Below are 14,073 nucleotides of genomic sequence, written 5' to 3'. Positions count from 1 at the left end.
CTTGTTGATGTGTTAATTTTAGATATTTTGATTCTGACTGCCCGTCTTCCCCCTCCCCCATTATATCCAGCTCCCCTTCTTAATGTAGTTACATGATTATGTTTAGTTAATCTATTGGCCTCTTGGATTTTTATCCATGTCTTTACCTCTATCAGACTCCCCACACGACAGATTGCTTATTTAACTACACTTCTAGTCTCTGAGCCCCTAAGGCAGGAGGGAAGCAGGGAGGGGTGCAGAGCCGGAGAGAGTTTTGGGGAGGAAATGCTGGAAAGGCATCTGATACCTGAGCTGAATCTTTTTTTTTTTTAATTTTTTTCAGCATAACAGAATTCATTGTTTATGCACCACACCCAGTGCTCCATGCAATACGTGCCCTCCAGAATACCCACCACCAGGTTTACCAACCCCCCACCCACTCCCCTCCAAAACTCTGTTTGTTTCTCAGAGTCCACAGTCTCTCATGGTTCGTCTCCCCCTCCAATTTCCCCCAACTCACTTCTTCTCTCCATCTCTCCATGTCCTCAGTGTTATTCCTTATGCTCCACAAATAAATGAAACCATACAACAATTGACTCTCTGCTTGACTTATTTCACTCAGCATAATCTCTCCCAGTCCCGTCCATGTTGCTATAAAAGTTGGGTATTCATCCTTTCTGATGGAGGCATAATACTCCATAGTGTATATGGACCACATCTTCCTTATCCATTCGTCCGTTGAAGGGCATCTTGGTTCTTCCCACAGTTTGGCGACCATGGCCATTGCTGCTATAAACATTGGGGTACAGATGGCTCTTCTTTTCACTGCATACATCTACCTGAGCTGAATCTTGCAAGCAGAACAGGACAAGGCAGAAGGAGGCAGGGGTGGGATGAGCAGAGAACATTCCAGAAAGAGCAATGGGCACGGCAAACACAAAGAGGGAGGAAAGAGCACGGTAGATGGAGAACTGGAAAAAGTTCAGTATGGAAAAAAAGAGGCGGGTGAGAAGGTGAGCGGTTCATCTTCTGGAAGGATGTCAGCCTGCAGCAGAGAGCGTCTGTGAGTAGAGACAGAGCTGGGGAAAGACAATAGCAGGCACAGGCCTCCTTGGCGGTGGTTTTAGACTGTCTCACTGTTGGCCGGTGTCTTAGGAACACCTCTTCCTGCTCTTACCTTGGCTAGATAACAGGTATCCCTCCCAACACAGAACACTATTCTCAGCCTCTTTCTGAAGGGCTGAGTGGGACTCATTTGGGCAGATCATTATCTTCTCTTTGATAAGACTCCAAATGAGAGAAAGAGGAATGGTGTTAAATGAACTAAAATCTAAGTTTAAAAAGTTAAGTAATTCCACAATCTGAAATTATACAAAAAAAAAAAAACAAACAAACCAAGGTAGAAAACACTCTATCAGCGACTTTTTACCAATACTAATGAATAATTATAATCCTCCAATAATTGTCTACATAGATTAGCATTTATGCAATATATAGGAGGGATTTTAAGGTCTTTTTCATTTACTGCCAATCTTAAGCTAGCAAGAGAGAGATCATTTTAATATAATAACAAAGTGCCTAATGCAATCGTCTTGAACATTAATTGATATGTTTTGTAGCTGAGTCTCCAGTTAATTACCTGTCTTTTTTGTTTAATTTTGAGATTAAGTCTGCTTCTCACCTGGTCTTGCCTGGCAGTGCCCTACATCCGTCTATGACCTTCAACTTGTTTGATCGAGGGGAAAAAAAAAACATTTTAGCAAAGCATTTTCTACCCTTGTACTCACTTAATATATTCATATTTTCTGATTCATCTTTCCTTTTATAATTATATTTTTAAGTCATATTAAGCCCGCAGAGATAGTGGAATATATGTCTCCATTCTAATGAACATTTTGTCCAAGCTAGCTAGCCTATTTTCTCCTGCACTGGATATTTTACTTGTTCCTTCAAATTCATCTACAGATTCTTCAATAGCTATAGTTACTGGGAATCTTTTTTTTTTTTTTTAAGATTTTATTTATTTATTTGAGAGAGAGCCCATGAGAGAGCATGAGTGGGGGGTGGAGGGCGGGCAGAGGGAGAAGCAGACTCCCCACTGTGCAGGAAGCCTGATGAGGGTTTGGAGGGGGCAGCGGGATGGATCCTGAGCCGAACACAGACACTTAACCAACTGAGCCACCCAGGCACCCTCCCCCACTTTTTAAAAGTAGGCTCCATACCCAATGTGGAGCCCAATGTGGGGCTTGAACTCAGGACCCTGAGATCAAGATCTGAGCTGAGATCAAGAGACTTTTAACCAACTGAGCCACCCGGGCACCCTGTTATTGGGAACCTTTTAACAGCTATTGCTTATACTGTCTTGAGGACTTTTTAAAATTTCCAGATGGAATTTTTATGAAGAATTATTTATGTTCTACTTTATTCATATCATGTTTCATCTAAACATATTTCTAAGCCCACTAGATTTCGGCCTCTCTGTCTAAACTGAGCTGGCTGAAGAAACAGAACAGGTTTGTAAAGACCTACCAAAGGCAAAACTGAAATAAAACAGACTAATGAGTGGCCACACCAAGAACTAGAACCTGGGCCTGTTTGCTTCCAAAAGGAACATGGTCCTACATGTGCCACTTTTAGGGAGGCCACTGAAGGCACCTTCCTCCAATTAAGACACTGGCTCACCATTCTTTACATTTTATTCTTTTCATTTGAAGAATGGGTGATTTTTCCTATTTTAAAATTAGTTTCATTCATCTAACATTTACCGAAGATCTGTGATGTACTATGGGGGTTTCATAGAAGGTAGGTGAAGGTGCAAACCTTTCTTATTTCATTCTCTTTTTTTCATTAACCATTTAATACAGAACTCATACCAAATAAAATCTCAGGTATGGCCTTGCTCTTTGAAATAGTATTTTGCTGTTCTTTAGTAACACTGAGTCCCTAATTTCCTAAGACAACAAAAAGCAGCCTTAATAAACATGGCACTCACTTGATTCTCCAGATAAAACAAGAAGTTATCTTCTAAAACACTCAGTAACTAAATATAGCTAAAATATCCTTACTCTCTCTTCCCTATTCAGGTCTGCATTACACTCTATCTGAAACCCACATAATTTCTTTTATATCATCTTTATATTTTCACTCTCTTTGTGTTATCTTTCTTTTTTCAACAATGATTCTTTTTCTTTTTTCTTTTCTTTCATTAAGAAAACACAAAACTCAGAGAATTCATAACAACGTAATACAATGAATACTAACAATTACAAACTAAATCCAGAGGAAAAGCACTTATATGACAAATGTCTGACATTAGTGTAACATGATTAGAAAACCAGTCAAGATTATAATGATCAATGAAAATGAAGGAATAACTCAAAAGTTCAAACCTATTAATTCCTGATCTATTTTGAGGCTGGAGGATCGTGGCGGGGTAGTTCTTAGAGCTAGACCTTCTGGGCTCAAATCGTAGCTCTGTCACTTAGTAGCTCTGTTGATCTGAGGAAGTTTATTAATTTCTCTACCCCAGTTTCCTCATCATACCTGAAAACTCATAATGTTGCTATACAGTGCCAGACACCATCAACTCAGACTGTTGTAACTGTTCAAACAGATTGTATGATTTTTTTTTTTTTTATCATTCATCTTACTGCCTGCTAGACTTCAAGACTAATTTGTAGGCTTTATATCTTCCTTGATTTCTATCACCTGAAGACTCTGGTTCTGGTCTCACTAATCACATCTATCTACTTAAGGATTTTCAAACCCGGCTCTAGAGAAGTGATTCTTGTTTTTAAAATCCTGGGTCACTGAGTGAAATGGGGGGTCACAGACTTTGGGGGACAGTCTTTTTAATATAGATGGTCTCCCCAACTCCTAGACAATCCCTCCTCACCCCTGTTACTTGTCCCAACACCTTACGTCTTCTGTTAATTATATCTCCAGAAAGTGGGACTGCTTTTATCAGTGGATATTCATTGATCTCAAAAGGATAAATATATACATATATATGACAGGTGCAAAGACAATGGGCTACAATGCCTGCTTTCAGCTTCCTGGGGAACAAAAGGATATTTTCTATTTTTCCTTTTTCTATTAAAACCCTGGCTTGACCTATTTTTTCCCCCTCTATTCAAAGTTAAGCCTGGAAATAACATACTTTATTTTTTAGCTAAAAAAACAAGAAGAGGAAAGGGCCTCATTTAGTAATGAAGGGAACATAACCTTTATTCAATGCAAAGGGCACTGGATTCTATATTCATCCATGTGCCAAATAGCCCTCTGAGCTTTAAAAACTAATTATAGGAGGGGAGTGTGACTTTTCAGTCTTTTTGGCTCCTGCCATGCTGTATGGTACTCTAACGTGCTCGATCAAGGCTCTGTCAACTCTACACATTGGCATATCAATGAAGGGTGTTCTGTCCTGCTTATCCTCGCTTTCAATGTATAATCAGGAGAGAGAAAGTGAAAGATTAAGAGGAAAGAATCACAAAACAGAACAGACTGAAAAAGTTATTTTTCTATCGTTAAAGTAAATATAATTTGTTTTCAAACTATGTCTACATGCCAAAGCATGGACGAATCTCTTGGGCATAATGTTCAGCAAAATAAATCCCATACTATGATTAAACTTAAATAAAATTTGGGGATACTCAATCTGATCTATGGTGATCAAAGTCAGAACAGTGGTTACCTTGAGGGTGGGCTGTCTGGGTGCTAGAAGAGTTCTGTATTTTGATCTGAGAGGTGATTCCGTGGATATAATCATATATAACATTTCACTGAGTTATATACCTTAGGTTACACTTGACTTCGTCTATATTGTAATTCACCAAAAATTTTTTAAAATGTATGTATAAGTTGTTTTACCTTCAAATTTAAGGTGAAAGGTGATATGCCTCAGTGAGCAAAGCAGGAATAAGGAAGTGAGGGACCTAATCTAGCTTTTCCATATCGGAAGCACGAGGTGATATACCGATATGCAGCTCTTGGGATTGGCATTCTCTTTTTTGGAATAGGGCTAGAAGCCCATCCCTTTAAGCTACCAGAGATACTAATAAAACTAACTGAAAATCTCTTTGCAAGCATAGAAGACAATTAAGAAGTTACATAATAATAAGCCGAGGAAACAGGAAGATTTACGCTCATTTAAAGTAATCTCAAAAGTTGGGAAAAAATAATTTATCCTCTAGAAATTGTTTCTCATAAAACGATTCAGGTTATAGATATGATTAAATGGATACACTTAAAGAGAAAAATATAGTCAGCACAAAAAAGGTTTTCGAGAAAAACATCTCTAGGACTTTGGTATGCTTACAGATTTCTAAGTATCAATCTACCTCTAACAAAGGAGCTGCATCCCGATATTTTAAGAATGCCTACAAATCAGTAGGGAAAAGACAAACCACTTTAGTGAAAATGGGCAACAGATATGACCAAATATATTACAAAAGAGCATATTCAAATGGCCAATAAATACATAAAAGTACATTAAAAGGTGCTCAATTTCATTAGTCATGAGAGAAATGCAAAATAAACCACAATGAGAGACTTCTACAAAACTACAAGGCGGCTAAAACTAAAAAAACGGGAAATATCAAGTACAGATGACATATGGAGCAACTGGAACTCTCATATACTGCTGTGAATATAAATTCTCACCGCCACTCTAGAAAACGGTTTGGCATCGTGTACCTAAAGTAAACATGTGCATACCCTATGACCCAGCAATTCTAATCTGAGAATATAAGCAACAGAAATATATACGTATGGCTACCAAAATACATGTAGTAGAATATACATAGCAACACTATATGAAAAAGTTCCAACTTATGCCTATCAGCAGAATAAATGAATGTATACACATATAAACACACACACACAGACACAATTTAATACAGACTATAGAGTAATGGGGACCTATACACAACAATATGGAAGAATCTTGCCAACAGAATGTGAAACAAATGAAGCCAGTCATAAAAGAATACATAAGTGCTTGATTTCATTTATATAAAATCCAAAAACAGATTCAATTAATCTCTGTGTTTAGAAGTCAGATGAGGGCAACTTTTAGAGATGTAAGTAGTAACTAGTAGCAGGAAGCATGAGAAGGCTCCTTGTTGCTATGCCTTCTGGGTATAGGCTACACAATAAAAAGTATGAAAATTTACCAAGCTGTGCCTTTGACCTATGCTCAAACTAAAACATAAACTTTTAATGAAAAATAAACTATAGGTAATGTAAACAGAGAAACAGAAACTCTAAGAAAGAATCACAAGGAAATTCTGGAAATCAAACACATCACAACAGAAATGAAAAGTATTTTTGATGAGCTTATCAATATACAGGGCATAATCAAGGAAAGAATCAGTGAGCTAGAAGAAATGTCAATAGAAACTTCCAAAATTGAAATCCAAAGAGAAAAAAAAGAATGAAAAGACAATAGAATATCCAAGAACTGTAGGAATAATCAAAGGAAGTATAGTATTTGGACAATGGGAATACCAGAAGGAGAAGAAGGAGAAAAAGGAACAGGAGAAATATTTGAAGAAATAATGATTGAATTTCCTCACACCAATGACGGATATCAAATCATAGATCTAGGAAGCTCAGAGCACACCAAACATCACACACACACACACACACACACACACACACACACACATCACTACACCTAGGCATATAATATTCAAATGGCCCAAAATCAAAAACAAAGAATAAAATCTTGAAAGAAGCTTGAGGCAAAAAGTTACTTACTGAAGAACAAAGATAAAAGTTATATTAGACTTCTCTTCAAAAACCATGGAAGCAAGAATAGTGGATTGAAATATTTAAAGTGTTAAAACAATCACCAACCTAGAATTTTGTGCCCTACAAAATTATTTTTCAAAAGCAAAGGAGAAATAAAGACTTTTTCTGGCAAACAAAAATTGAGGGAGTCTGGGAGATCCCCACTACTTGTGAGACGGGATGTTGCCCAAATTACGAATCATTTAACAAGCCAATTAACAAATGGGGGAATTTGTCCCTAGAGGACCTGCCTTACAGAAGATGTTAAAAAAGTTCTTTAGAGCAAAGGAAAATTACTTAGTTCAGAAATTTGGCTCTACTTTAGGTAAGGAAAAGCATTAGAGGAGGAATAATAAAATCTTTTATTTCTCTTACTCCTCACTGATCTATCAGATAACAATTTGTTGAAAAGAATAATAGCGGCATTATACGGAGTGATTATTGCTTATAGATAAATGAAATACATGAATGACAACAACGTTATAAGGAATGGAAGGGGAGAATTAGGAACACTTCGTTATAAGGTACTTGCATTACTGTTTTAGTGGGCTGGTGTTAAGTGGACTTGAATTAGTTATAAATGTATATTGCAAACTCTAGAGAAACCACTATAAAAGGTAAAAGAGAAGTATAATTTATATGCTAAGAGAGGGGAGAAAGTAGAATCATATAAAATAGTCAATTAAAACCAGAAAGCAGAAAAGCACAAGCCATAAAAGAAAAAAATACAATAAGCTGGACTTCATTAAAATGTAAAACATTTGTTCTACAAAAGAAGCTGTGAAGGAATGAAAAGGTTAAGTCTCAGACTGGGAGAAAATCTTTGCAAAACAGATATCAGATGGAGGACAGCATCCAAAACATACAAAGAGCTCTTAAAACTCAACAATAAGAAAACACAACCCAATTTTAAAAATGAGCAGTATCTCAACAAAAATATATATACAAATATCAAATAAGCACATAAAAAGATGATGTTCAACATCATATGCCATTAGGGAAATACAAATTAAAACAATGAGATTTCACCACACACCTGTTAGAATGTACCAACTCTGCAACATTAGCACCAAATGCTAGAGAGGATGGGGAGCAACAGGAACTCTCATTCACTGCCGGCGGGAATGTAAAATAGAACCACTTGGGAAAAACAGTGACAATTTTTTTACAAAACGAAATATACTCTTATACATGATCTGGCAATCACATTCTGTAGTATTTACCCAAATGAATGAAAATGAATCAAAACTTACACCCACACAAAAACCTATACACAAGTGTTTAGAGCACCTTTATTTATAATTGCCAGAACTTGGAAGCAAGTCAAAATGTCCTTCTACTGGTGAATGGATTAAACAAACCATAGTACATCCCTATAATGGCGTATCACTCAGGGATTAAAAAAAAAACATTTATCAGGTCACAAAAAGACATGGAAGGAATCTTAAGTGCGAATTTTTAAGCACAACAAGCCAATTTGAAAAGGCCACATGTGATTCCAACTCTAAGCTGTGCTGGAAAAGACAAAACTCTGGAGATGGTAAAAAGAAATCAGCAGTTGACAGGGCTTTGGGGAAAGGAAGTCATGGATGACTACGGGGAACACAGAAGAGTTCTAGGGCAGCGCAACTGAACCTGAATCCTACGGAGATGATCCATCCAATTATCTTTGTGAAGACCCATAGAATGTACAACAGGAAGAGTAAACCCTAATGTAAATTACAGACTTTAACTGATAATAATGTATCAATATTAGCTCATCAAGTATGACACACATACCACATTTAATGCAAGATGTTAAAAACACAGGACATTGAATGTGGTGGGTTAGAGTACATGATGGGAACACTATACATTTTGCTCAATACTTTCTGTAAACTAAAACTCTCCTTCCTCAAAATAAAGTCTATTAACCTAAAAAGTGAACTCTCTCTATATATATATCTATATATATAGTTAAATTATAGGTGAATTTGTGAGTTTCACGATTTTTATATGGTATTAAATGGTACTCTAACAAATTTTCATAATAAAAGGCTGGAAAAATGTGGTACTATCATTCATGTATGAATACAGGTAACCTTGTGAGCAGCAAAAACCTATTTACCTACAGTTACAACCCACATTCTGAGAAAACGATGAGCCCACAGTTGTATGGGAAGTTAAAAGTAAAATACTGGCCATTACTTTCTTTATTCCTTTTTTGATCTTTGCTTCTTTAAAGTACTCTGATTTTTTAAAAAAGATTTTATTTATTTATTGGACAGAGAGAGATCACAAGCAGGCCGGCTCCCCGCTGAGCAGAGAGCCCGATGCGGGACTCGATCCCAGGACCCTGGGATCATGACCTGAGCCGAAGGCAGAGGCCTAAAGCACTGAGCCACCCAGGCGCCCCTAAAGTGCTCTGATTTTATTTTTACTATTTATTTATTCACTTGGATAGGCAAAAAGCAATAAGGTTAAACCTAATTTTAACGTGACAAAGTACCACTTCATTTTTCTCCCTACTTTACACAGCTCTACAGCGACAGAGGTGAAATACTTCAATGTGGCCATGTGAAAATGAGTAGTGTCACTGAATAAAGCCACAGTGTCATGGCTATGTAAATAATTTAAACTGTACAAAGTTAAATGTTGAGTGATAAAGTTGAGACCTTACTTCTCTCAAAATAAGTAGGAAACAATCAGAGATAATACAATGCATTTGAACAAACATGAGAAGCTCATTTATATTTCCAGAAAGTTCCACCAACAGTCCTAGGAACTGCAATTGCTAAGAACAATTTTAAAAGACTCTGTATGGGCAAGAATTTTATGTCATTAATTGTCATCTTTCCAAGGTATGGCACATAATAAGGTCAATACAGTTTTGCTGAATAAATAAATACGTTAATGAGTAAATCACAAGATTCCCCTTAGAGGGAAAAATGACCTACAAATTAAAAGATATTTTAACTTGATTTAACAATTCTCTAATTTGATCCACATTAATCCCTTTTAAAAAACTTTTTAAAGATTTTATTTATTTATTTATTTTTCAGAGAGAGAGAGAGATCAAGTAAGCAGAGAGGCAGGCAGAGAGAGGGAAGAAGTGGGCTCTCCGCTGAGCAGAGAGCCCTATGTGGGGCTCAATCCCAGGACCCTGGGATCATGACCTAAGCCAAAGGCAGACGCTTAACCTACTGAGCCATCCAGGTGCACCCCTCCTAAAATTCTGAGTACATGGCATATTTACATGGGAAATGAGGTGTGTTAGGATAGAAACAGACTTTATTAATTGAGTTCACTGCTGCTTGTTATTTAGAATTGCCCCGAATTTCATGTAAGGAGGAATTAGCTAAACAGATGTTTTTACTCCCAATGTTTAATACAACATAGGAAAGAAATCTGTTACCTTATGAAATCTTCTTCCTCTTCTCTCTTTGGCCTCAGCTGTTTGGGCTGAGCCATGTTCACCCAGTTTGGCAGAGATTTCAGGAGTCTGCTGATGTCATCGTCTTTTGCCCACGATGCGCTGATGACAAGTTTCTCTTCTGACTGAACAATGCCCCTGAACACAATCAGTGGAAAAGAGATACTTCAGCACATTGCCTGCTGTCCAGTTAGCATTTTTCATCTACCTTTGCAGCAGCAGGAAAGAAAAAAATACCACCGCCATCTCTCTTATTAACATGACCCATTATCTGAGTTGGAGTCGTGACATCCATTAATAGGTCACGTTCCTGGAAAACCATTTCTAGATTTTGTTCGTAGTTTTTTCACTGCTGAGTAACTGTGAAAAGGTCATAATAAGATAATTTGTCACCCTTATCATAGTTAGTCCCTTAGGATAAACAAACACATAGGGTAGGTTTGGGGGGTGGATCTTTCAAGAAAGATGTTGAATAAATAAGAATGTTATGAAATGAAGTAACAACATGATTGGAACTGGGAAGGTGACAAAGTGTTACAAAAGGCCATTCTCTGACTTCTTGGTTTAAATCACCAACGAGCTCTACTTCAAGGTACTTTTTGAACTGGGGACACCCCTATATTCAAAGTAAATCTACCGTCATAGAGAAACCTTCTGCCCCTGATGTCAGGCAGAGAAAGTCTTTGATTATTGCTCTCTCCAGTGGGCTTTGACCGGTGACCTAGAGTGACAGGCTTCAAGTCCTTTAATAGGGCCCAGGGGTGAGCTATTAACACTGCGCTTCCCAGAAATTCCCTGTAAATTCATCTTAAACGGTCAGTTTCAACTTAATTAAAAAGCCTCTCCTTCTGTTCAACATTTCTATCACTATAACTAATTTCAATGGTTTAAAAATCATCAGCAACTCTAGGTGACAGGAATGACATTTATTGATGAGGGGAGTGCTACTTAGCTGGCTACCCCATCCCAAGTTGACCCAGACTCCAGAAGTTTCCCCCCCCCCCTCACAGGCGAGAATTTTTGTTGGGGTAGGAATCACAGCTAGAGGACCTTACGCACTTCTTAATCTACAATATATGTACGGTGGGTATGCACGATAAAACCTTGCCCAACAGACAACTTAATGCTTGTCAACAAAGGAAGCTGAAGCCTAAAAACTCTGACTCAAGGCAACCTGACTTGAGGTAATAGGATTTCGGGTTGTAGGGAGCAGTATCACTCTGTTCTCTGAAAATAGGCTAGAATTACTAGCTGACTTCTAGCATTCTCACGATAAGCAAAAGGTTCTAACAGTAACTATGGTCAGCTATACAGAAATTGGACTACAGAACCTTCTTTCTTCTGGTCTCTCAAATCACTCTCCCTGGTACTTCCTATTCTCTTTTTTCTGTTATTTTCTTGCATCTTTTCTGCGGTATTTATGGATGAGTCCCACAGTCTTTCACCCATTCAGATGTGGGGTGCTGGGTACCATATCACATTCATGATGTATGCCAGGTGGGCTGTCAATGTTCTTCGGCCTTCCTTTTACTCGCTTCTGCTCAACTTCCCCTCGCAGTCCCTCAATGCTCTTTTTTTAAACCTTCACCTTTTATCTCCCCCTTGCTTATCCCCTACAGTCTCCCTATCTGACACAGCAGGGAGGCTTCTTAATTATGTACTTGCAAACATTCCCCCTCTATTCCCCACAGAAATATCTTCAAATCTATCTCATCCTCATTCACTTCCAGTTAATCCTTCTACCTAGGCCCTTAGGGATCCTCCCCACTGCCCCTCAAATCCACTTTTCGATATCTCGTATTTCTCTTGATATATTTCCCAAACCCCCCCCTCCCACCGCCTTTTTTTTTTTTTTTTTTAAGAATGAATCCCTGTCTTCCTTGATCCCGCACTTCTCTCCAGGGAAGCTCTTCTCCACCCTTCACAGACACTGTCACCCACTGAATGGCCTTCACTCACCGACTTCTCTTTCTCACTTCTCACTCGTTTTATCCATTTATGAACTCTCTCTCCAGGATCTACTCTAGGATTGAACCCAACAATTGCTTTTTTGAAATGCTTGGCATTTATTTTTCCTTTCTAGATTTTCTTTTTAGCTCTTTGAGAAATCCACTGGCCTCCCTCCTCCAAAATGACCTGCCCTTGTATTACAGATTCTATTCTTTATCTTTCTGAATATTTTATTTTATTTTACTTTCTGAATATTTTCAAAGCGGCAATTTTAAACTTCCTTTCCTGTGGCTTTATATTTTTTGGTAGTTCAATGGATGTCAAGTGTCCTGTTAGTTTCATTTTCCTTTTTTTCTCATGTTAAGGAGTTTTCTCATGTCATCTGCTATTGGTCTTTAGCACTAGCTGAAATGAAAAAAAAGAAAAAAAAGCTTTATGAAATACTACCTTAAAAGTACCCACATTGTTCACTTACATATATTTTCTAAAGACTGGCTTAATTCAATAATCAATATTTGATTACTGGCTTCACTAATATTCATAGATCCTATTTTATTAAAAAAACAGAAATCAAGAGGAACTAAGATGCTACCTATATACTGCTTTCAACAATAAATTATTAATTCATACTGGAATGAAGATCAATCCTAAATGTCATTCCAAGTATTCGAATTTGAAATATTGACATTGATCAGCGACATACAATTAGCCCAAAGGGAATTTTTCACTCAAATGGAAAAGTCTCCATCCTCACTGACTGCATTTATTAGTTTATCATTTTGTATTAAGCTGGATGGTGTGGGCTACAAAATTCTAGGACATATCCAAATAGCCCCAAAAAAGAAGAGCTAAATTTCCAACAATTATTCCACAAGAGGAGTAGGGTTAATCACAGTACTAGAACCATAATCTACTAATTAATTCACAGCTCAATGGGCCACAGACAGAGCCATCTGTGTAACTATTTGTACCCGTTCCCAGGAGGAAGAGGAAAATGAGTATACCTCTTAAAACAGGTGATGAGGCTGCATGAGAAGGGTCTACCCTCTAGACACAGTTGAGTGAATTTCACTCAGAAAACATCTGCTGGTGTTGACTGGCTCTCGTGTGCATGGCCTCCTCTCTGGAGCAGTTGGGAAGTGCAAGTGTGCCTGGTCCCTGGACACAGCTGGGGTGCTGAGTCTTCCATGAGGTAAACAACCCGGGGCAGGTGGGGCTAATTGGATTCAACTGTTCGGTGACAGGCAGGGCATGGCGTTTGCTTTCCCAGGCTGAACCTCCCAGATCCTTCAAAAACTAGGAGCCAAGGTAGACAGATGAACCCCTGGTCACGGACGGTTCAAATTCAGCTGCTGCAGTGGATTTTCAGCTGGGAATGATTGGACCTACAGCAGGCCAAAGGGTAGTACAATGTCCACTAGCACAGTGATGGTGACAATGAGGCTGCAGAAATAAGAGGTCATGGTATACCGCCAATTCAAACAAAACAAACACGAAAACAAAACCCCCAAATCCCTTAAGATGAGACGGAGCAGAACAAGAATAGGCAGAATAAGCAAATTAGGCTCTTTTTATATCACTCTCAAGGCTGGTCAGAGAGCTTGATGACGGTCTGGATTTCTACCCAAGAATAACAACTTCAGAAACATCGGATTACTCTGGAGATGGCTCATGGGAAGCAGAAACAATTCAAGGGGAACTGTGGAAAAGGTTTTTTTTAAAAAAAAATTATTTATTTGATGAAGAGATAGAGAGAGAGCACAAGTAGGCTGAGCGTCAGGGAGAGGGAGAGGGAGAGACAGGTTTTCCGCTGAGCAGGGAGCCCGACGTGGGGCTCGATCCTAAGACTCTGGGATCACGACCTGAGCCAAAAGCAGATGCTTAACTGGCTGAGCCACCTAGGCTCCCCCTGTAGAAAAAGGATTTGAAATTTGAGAGTT

At 38.2% G+C, this 14,073-nt stretch overlaps 1 protein-coding gene across 1 annotated transcript in view; it reads right to left on the bottom strand.

Moving 5' to 3' along the window:
- Positions 1–14,073, bottom strand: part of EXOC4 (exocyst complex component 4) — a 730,537-nt gene that overhangs the window by 130,771 nt on the left and 585,693 nt on the right. Inside the window, exon 13 of the mRNA XM_045062998.1 lies at positions 10,166–10,321. Coding sequence (XP_044918933.1) covers positions 10,166–10,321 — 156 coding nt within the window. The remainder of the gene's footprint in view (positions 1–10,165; positions 10,322–14,073) is intronic.

This window comes from Mustela putorius, unplaced genomic scaffold (assembly GCF_011764305.1).
Source record: "Mustela putorius furo isolate JIRA1106 unplaced genomic scaffold, ASM1176430v1.1 tig00003845_pilon_pilon_pilon, whole genome shotgun sequence".
Classification (NCBI taxonomy): domain Eukaryota; kingdom Metazoa; phylum Chordata; class Mammalia; order Carnivora; family Mustelidae; genus Mustela; species Mustela putorius.
This window is presented reverse-complemented; position numbering and strand designations above follow the sequence as displayed.